The 10,791-nt window shown below is 43.4% G+C and overlaps 1 protein-coding gene across 1 annotated transcript; it reads left to right on the top strand.

Moving 5' to 3' along the window:
* The first annotated feature begins 6,942 nt into the window (after positions 1–6,942).
* Positions 6,943–10,107, top strand: LOC109201532 (E3 ubiquitin-protein ligase TRIM39-like). The gene is made up of 2 exons (XM_019357247.2): positions 6,943–7,094; positions 8,174–10,107. The coding sequence occupies exon 2, from the start codon at positions 8,183–8,185 to the stop codon at positions 9,839–9,841; it is 1,659 nt and encodes a 552-aa protein (XP_019212792.1). The 5' UTR covers positions 6,943–7,094; positions 8,174–8,182; the 3' UTR covers positions 9,842–10,107.
* Positions 10,108–10,791: the final 684 nt, after the last annotated feature.

The raw sequence follows: 10,791 nt of genomic DNA, 5'->3' as shown, positions 1-10,791 counted from the left end.
CCTGAGGCCCTCTGTCCCCCTTTAACGGGTCGACCATATGTGGGATGACCTCTGTGTTTACGCAGTTCAGATGCAAGAAAATTAGATTTACAACCATAACAGCAGTTACAGATGACACTCCCATCACCCCCAGTTCTCCCACAGCTTTATTTCGGTGCTACAGTTTCCCACTCCCATTTTTGGTGCCACCTTATACCTTTCAAATGTACTTAGACTAGAACCTCTGTCTAAGGAGCTTTTAACCTTTATTTTATTGCTGCAGCTACCAGTATCTTCCAGTTGGGTGATTCTCAGCTTCTTTCTTCGACCTCCGGGGTTAGACCACCCTTTAGTCGTTGCACAGATCAGGGGATTATTCTGCCCCGATTTCAAACAAAGATCTGTGTATTTTGGGGTCACCGCCGTGTCCCCCTTTTTGCCAAGAGCCTCTCGAACCTCATTGGTCTGGTGTTCCTAGATTTTGGCCAACCCCTTCATGGTTATTGCTGTGTTTATGGGATCCATCTTCTCGAGGAGCCCAAACGCCATGACACTTGACCCCAGTTGCTGTCTCGGGAGTCCCTACATCTGTCTCTGCTGTGAAGGGTCCTCATATCTCCGTGTCCTCATCTGGTGTCTGTTCCTCTCTCTGTAAGAGACAGAAAACCAAAACACCTCTCTCCCCAGCCTTGATACTCTAATGTTGTTATCCATTGTTCCTCTAGTGATTCAAAGTTGGTTTAGAATCTCATGTTCAGGTCTCTCTGACCCAGGGACTTATTCTAATCATAATCTATGTGTGTGTAAGCGTGTTGGCATTTAGCCCTCTGCACTCAAAGTCAATACCTACAATTTATCAGTCCGGACAGTCACGCCGAACGAAGCTTATGACCTTCAAAAGACTGAGTGTCAACTCATTATGAGCACATTTGCAATGTGTTTATGAAAGTGGTTATAACCACTTAGTTTAGTCAAGAAAACAAAAACAAAAACAAATTAACCATTTTTTTTTTAAAATTCTAACACATTATAAGCTTACGATACCTAAATTATTAACCACACAAATAAAGTCATAAAATGTTCATAAAACCATTGTTTGCTTTTCAGACTCAATTCTCCCCTTTTTGACACACTCCCATGTGTCAATCCATCGGAGCTAGAAAATTAAAAGAGAAGGTTAGATGTCTGTGAAGGTTCTCAGTCATCCAGGTCATCGTAGTCAAAGGAGTTTGCAAAGAAAAGCGTCTGGACTTCTTTAAGTTGCTTGAAGACGTTTCACCTCTCATCCGAGAAGCTTCCTCAGTTCTAAGGTCAAATGGCCGAGAGTCCCAGATTTAAACCCAGTGGGAGTATCCCCCCAATGAGGGACAAAGGACCCCCTGGTGATCCTCTAATCACATGCGCCAAGGTGTGAAAGCGGGTGTGGGACCTAATCAGCCAGGGTTTCGGGTGAGCCCATTGTGAAACCTGGCCCCACCCTATCATGTGAATTCCTGAGGTCAGATGGCCCAGGATGTGAGTGGGCGTTAAGGCGTCTGGGGAGGGAACTCAAAACTGGAAGAGAAGAAGAGAAGAGAAGAGAAGAGAAGAGAAGAGAAGAGAAGAGAAGAGAAGAGAAAAGAGAAGGTTAGTGACATCATATCTCAGAACTCAAAATTAGCAACCAAAGGGTTAAATCTGCAGTTCCACACTCTCATGTGAAGCTACAGTCTCCTCTTCAGTCTCTCTTATCCTCCTGCTCCTGCAAAAACAAAACAAAACAAAGCGAAACATCCACCTTTCTCTTGCCGGCTGGGTGAATTGTTTGTCAGCATTTACTAATCCTAAAGTTGGTGCAGTCATTGTCTCAGTATCAAGTCAGTCAAAACTTTTAGTCCGTCCATCACAGTCCAGTCACATGCATTCATTCACACCCATTCATACCAGATGTTGCTGATAATGGAGTCTTACGCGCGACCTATTCGAGCATCCATCACCAGCAAGATGACGTCATCATTCTAAAGGAAAACAATTCCTTGTTTTTTGGACTGGATTGACTTGCTGCAATCCTTTTAGAATCAGGACTTCTCACTTGATCAGTGTCCCCTATAAGTGAATTTCTCTCAAGCCAATTACAATCATGGAGAAGCACACTTTGCAACTGTTTACAGTAATAATATTTTGTAGCGCTTTAAATTTCAATCTTTCAGGCCTGGTTTAAAGAGCTGATTGTTAAATCATGAACTCACAAAATATCACCACCGGTGGATCACACCTCTCAGATGTTTTTCCTCAGTGCACTGTAACAAAAACGAAAACAGACGTAACCAACAAAATACTAATAAAAATAACACAAATTAGGGCCCGTTGCAGACATGTCCAAACATAAAACTATCCCTCTCTCGCTTACGAGAAAGAACACAAGCCAAAGCTCACTGATAAAATCAAGCTAGCGCTAAGCAAAACCAAAAAATCAACCAGAAATTCACAGGAACGTTTTGCTTCCTGCCGGGACAATATTGTGTAGGAATGAGAACCTCAGGTACCGTAGCACCTTTGTTCCTCCTTGAATTAAATTTCAATCACCGAAAATGCTGTACTTCGACCTAAAACTTACACTATTAATTCATCATTTTCACTCTGTGCCTCTGTTCCTCATCCAGGCTGTGTGAAGCACAGCAAAGAATCCAGTCAAGGCCTTGAGCCATAAACAGACATCACGCACAGACATTGTTTTCATAACCAAAGCGTTTTAGACCTTATTCCTTAGCTCTACATAAATGCCCTTTGGGTGACATAAAACACATTTTAAGTAATCAATGGTAATCAATGGCTCCTCATAAAAATTATATATTGGGATATTTGTGTGCAGCATTTTGCATATCAGCATAAGCATTTGTTAGCAAAGCATTCTTCATTGCATCAGCGTGTGTGTGTGTGCGCATCACTCTTTATTGCACAAGCGTGTGCATGTGTATGTGTGTGGATCACTTCTCAGTGAATTGAATCAGCATTTTGATGTGTGTGTGTGTGTGTGTGTGTGTCATTTTTCACTCAATCAACGAGTGCACATATGTTCATGTGTGTGTTTCTTTTCATCAGTGTATGTAGATGTGTGTGTTTGTGTGTGTTTGTGCTCATCACTTTCCTGTTCTGGTGTCTTGGGTAAACCACAGCCTGAAGCGTGCTCTGGGGTCCTGCCCTCCTCCTTTTCAGTCTGTTTGCGACCATTGCTGCTGCTGCTGCTCGAAGTTCTGTCCATCCTGGTTCTGACCCCAATTGGGGCAGTCCTTTCTCCAGTGTCCATGCTCACCGTAGGTGAAACCTGCATCTTCTTCTCCTGTATTTTTGTCCATTCTGAGGTGCCTCCTGACCTCACTTGCTCCTCCTGTCTCGGCCACGCCCCTTTTGCTGCCCGATCATGCGTGTTGGTCCATCACTGTCCTGCACAGTGTTAATGCAGAGTTATCAAGATCAGCATCCTTTTGCTTGACCTTACTTTTCATTCGGGCTTGGCGGGCGTCTCGTCACAGCTCTGTCAGCTGACGCAGTCTGGAAATTTTCCCCCGTGTAGTGAAACGGGCCTTAGGTTTAGTGCTCTCCGTCTCTGCTGCATGAGATCGCATTCCTGCAGCACTGTTGACATTTTCAGGTTGTTATTGTGGGTCCAGCTGTTGCAGCATTTGGTCAGGGTCACGTAGAGGGGAGAGCAGGAGTCCAGGTCAGCCTCGGCTTTCAGGGCCGGCAAAGCAGCCTGTAATTAAACATAAAGAGAAAAAAAAAACAAAACAAAACAAAACAAAACAAAAACAAACAGAAGTGTACGAACAGGAAAATGATGTTGTGTTGGCTGTGTTACAACGAGGGGAGAAACACCAGGCCAGGCCCTGTGTCAGCCTTCTCTCCCCTTTTTTTTTTTTTTTTTTTTTTCACGATATAATCAACTCATAACCCACCTAGTTGACAGGACAACCTGCACATGTTCAAATTCTTAAGATCATGTTTAAACTCACAAAAGAGAATTTTCTTTCCGTCAGTAATCACTTGTGTTGTTCAATCATCAGAAAACATCTCACAATTTGACTCTTAACCACTAAATTTGTTATTTCATCACTGGTTGGTCATACCAGTCTCTTTATTTTCTTTTTTCTTTGAAGCTAAATTGTTGTCCTGCAACCCAGAGGGTTTATTTGTTAGTAATGGATAAACTTCATCATTAACAAAAAACAAAAAACAGGTGTATGTTAATTTTTGCTGCTTTAACCTTGCTGGAAAATCTTCACATGTTCATGAGTGTAAGCTGTTTTTTCATTGCATGTGTGTGCATTTGTAGGCAGGTTAATTTTAACTTTTTCTCAAACTAGGCGTTACCTTAAAAGGAGCCTTTCTCTCACATTTCTCTGCTTGTGTGTGTTTTTGTTTCACCTTTTGTTGTGATGCTCCGGACGCCTTCCCAACCACCACAAGTCTGTTGGCCCCAATTTTGTGTTAAAACTTCTCTTAATTTCTCCTCTAATTCTCTCCTCGCTGCTGTCTGTTTCACAGCTGCTGATTCTTGCTGGGTGTGGTTCCCATTACTATAATTTTGCTTCGGCCGCTGTGCTTGTGGGGGCAGTTGGTCCAGGTCCGTAGCTTCCTGTATTAACACACTAAGAGATTTATTTAATATCATTTTCATCACTGTTAAACAGATAAACAGGCAACACGCCCACCTTGACAGCGCAAACTGCACGCCAGTCTCCCAACACATTCCTCTCTTTGCTTCTCAATAATTCTCCACTACACACCTCTTACTCTCTTTCTCCTTTTTTTTTTATTATTTTTTATTACACAACAGAGTAATACACCCAATTATGCCCGTCTATCTCTATGTGGCTCCAAATTCCCTCTTTATTTAATTTCACACTCGTCAGGGGACAGGCACACAACAATTTCAACCACTGAAACGAGGAATTCAACATTTTTCTTTGACTACTCTAGAGCTCAACCTTTGATCGCAAAATGTGTCTTGTTCTATTCCAGAATAAATGTGAACCCGTGATTACACGGCCGTTCCAGTGTTATTCTGTAGCTATGCGGGAGTCCTCAGTTCCCAAGTCGCCACCTCGGCACCCAGACGACGCTGGACCGGCCTGTGCGTCCACAGACAGGGGGGTTGCCACACCTTGAACAAAATTAATTTCCACAGGTACACTAGGTATCAACCTTTGATCCTAAAATGTGTCTTTACTCTAGTGTCCTCCTAATCACACATCAACCGTCACTGTCACTGTGTTCACTCTTCACACACAGAGTGCGCCTCACACACACAACGCCCAGAGCGCGCCTCACCAGCAGTGAGACCCACAGAGAGCGCTTTTCATCAGCGGAAATTTACACAGAAACCTCTGAACTCAACTGTTAGAACTCTTCCGAAGCACAACCGCACCATACTCCATGTACCCCTTTCACTGCGCTTATGGCCGCCACCACGGGGCAAAATCGCATCATAAACAGAAGGGATGCTCGTCCCCGAAGCTCAAAACCGACACCATAAACCAGCGTCTACTTTACCTTTAATCGGGGTGAAGTAAATATTTTACTTATAATTTTATGACCGCAGCCCTCGAGGCTCAAAACCGACACCATAAACCACCGTCTAACCTCTTTTCAATGTGCTGAAACCAGCAACCCCTCACTACTGCACTTACGGCCGCATCACCAGAACACGGCCGCATCATAAACCAAAACCTACGGACGCGTTTCGCATTACGCGTTGCTGGCGCTCAACCGCACCGTAAGCCAGTATCTGCTTAACCTTAATTTCATACTAATTTCATGGCCGCATCAACGAGGACTCAACCGACACCATAACCCACTTCAAAACCTCTATTCAATGTACTGGACATATGGCCGCGTCTCCAAAGATTCTAATGTATTATTGCTACAGAAGCCAGTCTTAGACAAAGTTAAATGTGGAAGGTAAAGTGGGCTGCAACTAGCTCAACGTAGTATGTAATTAGTTTCTTGGTAGAAGCAGTTTATCTAACACACTGGAATTCGGCCTCAACTTATGTTGTTAGTATCTTGCGCCAAAAACCAGACACCGACAAATTTAATGTGAAAATACGTGTAACTCAGCGAACAGATTAATTTGGAAAGCCCAATATGCACATTTGGTATTTATAATACAACAGGCTGTGCTTACCTTTCTGTTTAGGCCGGTCCTCTGTTCGCCTCGCCCCACGATCTCACCACAGGCCAAATCTGCCCCTCCTCAGCACGCCAAAGATCCGGGTCACGGCACCAAGTTGTTAAAATCTCCCAGTTCTTTTAATCTTTGGGCTGAAGGAAGGACAATACTCGGTGTATAAATGCTCAATCAACAATACTTTATTTCCATACAATTCAACACTTAAGAGCATAAAAACCATCATGATGGGGAGACCTGCCTGCAGAGGGTCACAGCAAGTCTCAAAATGGTGACGGGTTACTCAGCCTTTTATAGCCTCTAGTGGCCCCCACCTAGTCGTAAAAGCCTAAACATTCACATTCTTTCTCTCACACGGCGCCTAAGTTATGACCTCGGCTCCCTGTCTTTCTGCTCTCTGTAAAGGTGGGGGTATGGAATGTGGTCTTTTCTCTTCTATTATAGGCACAAGGTCTTCTGCACCCAACATTCTCTTCATGATTCAGCAGTATGAAATGTCAAGAAACAGTGTAACACATTCAACAGTGTCGAGTAATACAGGTCAATCCAATAGATCTAATGATTTTCACACTCTTTTAAGTCAGAAGTATAATGCAAACTAAAAATACATACTGATCACACACTCTATATTAGGGGGTATAATATGATCTACAGCAGTATCATAATTCAACTACTTTGATTACAGATATAAGGTAACATATGATAACAGAATAATCTCACAGAACCCACACACCAGTCCTCACTCCACCCACCCGCTGCACACAGTCACTGAGTACAGACCGGCTGATAAAGGGAGAGGCAGGAAGAGGTGGAGCAAAGACGAGAAGTTCAACGTCATTTTGCAGAAGTGAAAGTGTGAGAGAGCAGCAGCAGAGCTGCAGTCGAGTCCTGTTTGTCTCTAAAAGAAGATTCACTGGAGTCCATCAGGTTTCTCTCAGCAACAGTGGTGAGTGCAGCTGATCACACTTCCTGTTTCTACACAAATCTTCACTCTGTTCACTTCATGCTGACTCATCACAGTCACACTGGATCCATAGAAATCTGCTCATGTAACCACAGATCCACTGTAGGAACATCGAGCTGCTGCTTCAGTCTCACTGTGGCTCTGCTCAGGACTGTGGACTCAGTCTGTGCTCTGGACTTCAGACTGACTCCACACTTCCTGGTTATTCATCACTTCCTGTTCCTATTAGACTGATTCTGGATCTGATTGATCATAAGGATTACAGACGTGAAAACACCTGTTTATTCTTTATTGATATGAAGCCTTTGATACTGTAAACCAGCAGATTTTGGTCAGTACTTCAAAAAGTCATTCACACATTTTACAAAGAGAGATTATCTGACTTAGTGTATCCTGTAAGAGTCACAGATGTTCCTGAATCATTCAGAAAACAGTCGATGCTGCACTTTATAACTTTGTGTGGAAACATAAATCTCATTATTTAAACAGATGTGTTTGAATCATCCTGATAATCGAGGCTTTAAACATGTCAGAGTTCACACATCAGCTGTGATATTCAAGCTGAACTGGATCAAACATGTCATCAGACACAAACATAGATGATGGTGTTTAATCCCAAAGCTTATTTAAACAAACTGGAGGACAGAATTCCTCCTTAAATGTGATTTTGATCAACAAAATTCACTGATCTCATTTTCACACAAATCTTCAACCTCCTGTAAAACAGTCAGAGAAACAATTTCACATCTTTTTAACGACTGTATTTATCTTCATCCCCAAAAGTTATTCTGTTCATCTGGACGCTGCACTGTACAGCAGACACTACGATGTTAAGTTTGTGTTTGGGATGAACCAGTTTGTGTCTGAGTGTGTTGCTGGGTCTCCACCAGTTACTCTGAGAACTGAAGAAGATTCTCTGATGAAACGTCTTCAAGAAACTTAAAGAAGTCCAGATGCTTTTCTTTCCAAGCTCCTCAGACTACTGACGCTTGTTTCTCTCTTTTTAAAAATGAAATTTAAAGTGAATTTTGAATCAAATGTTTCTTTTCTTTCTCCCTCAGAGTGCAGACATGTCTGCTGCCAGCAATCTGCGATCTGAAGATCAGTTTCTGTGCTCCATCTGTCTGGATGTGTTCACTGATCCAGTCACTACACCATGTGGACACAACTTCTGCAAAACCTGCATCAGTCAGCACTGGGACATGAATCAGAGCTGTCAGTGTCCCATGTGTAAAGAGACTTTCTACACTAGACCTCAGCTGAGGGTCAACACCTTCATCTCTGAGATGGTTGCTCAGTTCAGACGTGAAGCTCAGCAGAAAGCCAGCAGCAGCAGCTCAGAGCAACAAGCTGCCAAACCAGGAGAAGTTCCCTGTGACGTCTGCACTGGAACCAGACTGAAGGCCCTGAAGTCCTGCCTGGTGTGTCAGACCTCCTACTGTCAGACTCACCTGGAGCCTCATCTGACACTGAAAGGCCTGAAAAGACATCAGCTGATTGATGCTGTGGAGAACCTGGAAGGCAGGATGTGCACGAAGCACGATAACCTTCTTCAGCTGTTCTGTAAGACCGACCAGACATGTGTCTGCATGCTCTGCTCTGTTTTAGACCACAAGAACCACGAGTTTGTTCCTCTGAGAGAAGAATATGAAGGAAAGAAGGCAGAGCTGGAGAAGACAGAGGCTGAGATTCAGCAGATGATCCAGAAGAGACGACTGAAGATTCAGGAGATCACAGAGTCGGTGAAGATGAGTAAAGATGCTGCAGACAGACAGAAAGCAGAAGGTGTTCAGGTCTTCACTGCTCTGATGGAGTCTGTTGAGAGACGCCTGAAGGAGCTCATGAAGGAGATCGAAGACAAACAGGAAACTACAGAGAAACAGGCTGAAGGTCTCATCAAAGATCTGGAACAGGAAATCTCTGAGCTGATGGAGAGAAGCTCTGAGGTGGAGCAGCTCTCACGCTCTGAAGACCACCTCCACCTCCTCCAAAGCTTCTCCTCCCTGAAAGCTGCTCCACCCACCAAGGACTGGACAGAGGTCAGAGTTCATCCACCATCATATGAGGGGACTGTGGGGAGAGCTGTGGCTCAGCTGGAGGAGACAGTCTGGAAACTCATGAAGAAGAAGCTGTTTGAGGCTGAGCTGCAGAGGGTGCAGCAGCATGAGGTGGATGTGACTCTGGATCCTGATACAGCTCATCCTGAACTCATCCTGTCTGATGATGGAAAACAAGTGTATCATAGTGATGTGAGGAAGAATCTTCCAAACAACCCAGAGAGATTTTCTCTGTGTGTTATGGTTTTAGGAGAGCAGAGTTTCTCTTCAGGCAGATTTTACTTTGAGGTTCAGGTTAAAGGAAAGACTGACTGGGATTTAGGAGTGGCCACAGAGTCGATCAACAGGAAGGGACAAATCACACTGAGACCTCAGGATGGTTTCTGGACTGTAGTGCTGAGAAATGGAAATAAGTACATAGCTTGTGCTGACTCTCCAGTTGATCTCTGTCTTCATCCTGGTCCTGAGAAGGTGGGGGTGTTTGTGGATTATGAGGAGGGTCTGGTCTCTTTTTATGATGTAGGTGCTGCAGCTCTGATCTACTCCTTTACTGGCTGCTCCTTCACTCACAGACTCCACCCATTCTTCGAACCCAGTCCTAATTATGGTGGTAAAAACTCTGCACCTCTGATCATCTGTCCTGTCAATCAAACTGAGTCAATCAACGACTGATTTTATTTGATGAATGATTGATTTTTCTTGAAGGGACCAAATGAACATATTGAGTGTAAATCCTCTACAGTCTCCATGTTTCTATAGAATCTGATCATCAGGACTCTGATTCACACTTTGATTCTCATGGAGTTTGATTTGAACAGAAGAAAAGTTGAATCAGGAAATGTTCCCACTGATGGAGACTCGAGCTGAAGAGCAAATATCAGAGAATAAATGTCCAAAAGCTTCATTTACAATAAAGTTTGTTCAATGCTTTGAGTGAATCCAGACTCATGTGTGGCTGTTATACGGAGCATCAGAGTCCAGCTGAGTTATGTTGGATACAAACTGCTTATTTTGGCTCTGTGAGGATTTTTGTTCACTGAAAACTGATAAGACGGATAATATTCAAAGAAGTCTGTAGAGATTCATGCATCCATGTTCTCCACCTGCAGGTGTGGAGGAGAAAGGTGGAGCACAGACTGCTGCATCCTTCCAGTCACATCATTTTGATGACTATATTTCCATGTTGTGATGATTTGGGTTAAAGAGAAACAGAGTTGAACGGCTGCAGTCACAGCATGAATAAGATGCTGAAGCTGAGCTGTCAGTGAACATGTTTCACTGTGATTTGATTTGAAGAATATAAAGTGTGTGTGGCTGCTGACAGCTGCAGTCTCTGTTAGTCTGCATGTTCAACACACACACAACTTTCCCCCTGAGGCAACGATCCAGCAACAACACAAAGAACAGATCATATTTTATCACCTTACCTTATTTTGACCTATTTCTTTGTTAGCCTTGATCTTGATCTTCCTTCATCAAACTTTCAGTCTGAACTCTCAAACACACAAACCCATTAAACACAAACACACAAACAAACTCAATCAGTGTCGTACTGTTAAAGAACACTTTACTGTTTAAGGCAGAATTCCTCCATCAGTAACAATGATCTGAGGTCACTACCA

The sequence above is a fragment of the Oreochromis niloticus genome, linkage group LG3 (assembly GCF_001858045.2).
Source record: "Oreochromis niloticus isolate F11D_XX linkage group LG3, O_niloticus_UMD_NMBU, whole genome shotgun sequence".
In the NCBI taxonomy this organism is placed as follows: Eukaryota; Metazoa; Chordata; class Actinopteri; order Cichliformes; family Cichlidae; genus Oreochromis; species Oreochromis niloticus.
The sequence above is the reverse complement of the archived record's forward strand: the minus strand, read 5'-3'. Positions and strand labels throughout refer to the sequence as shown.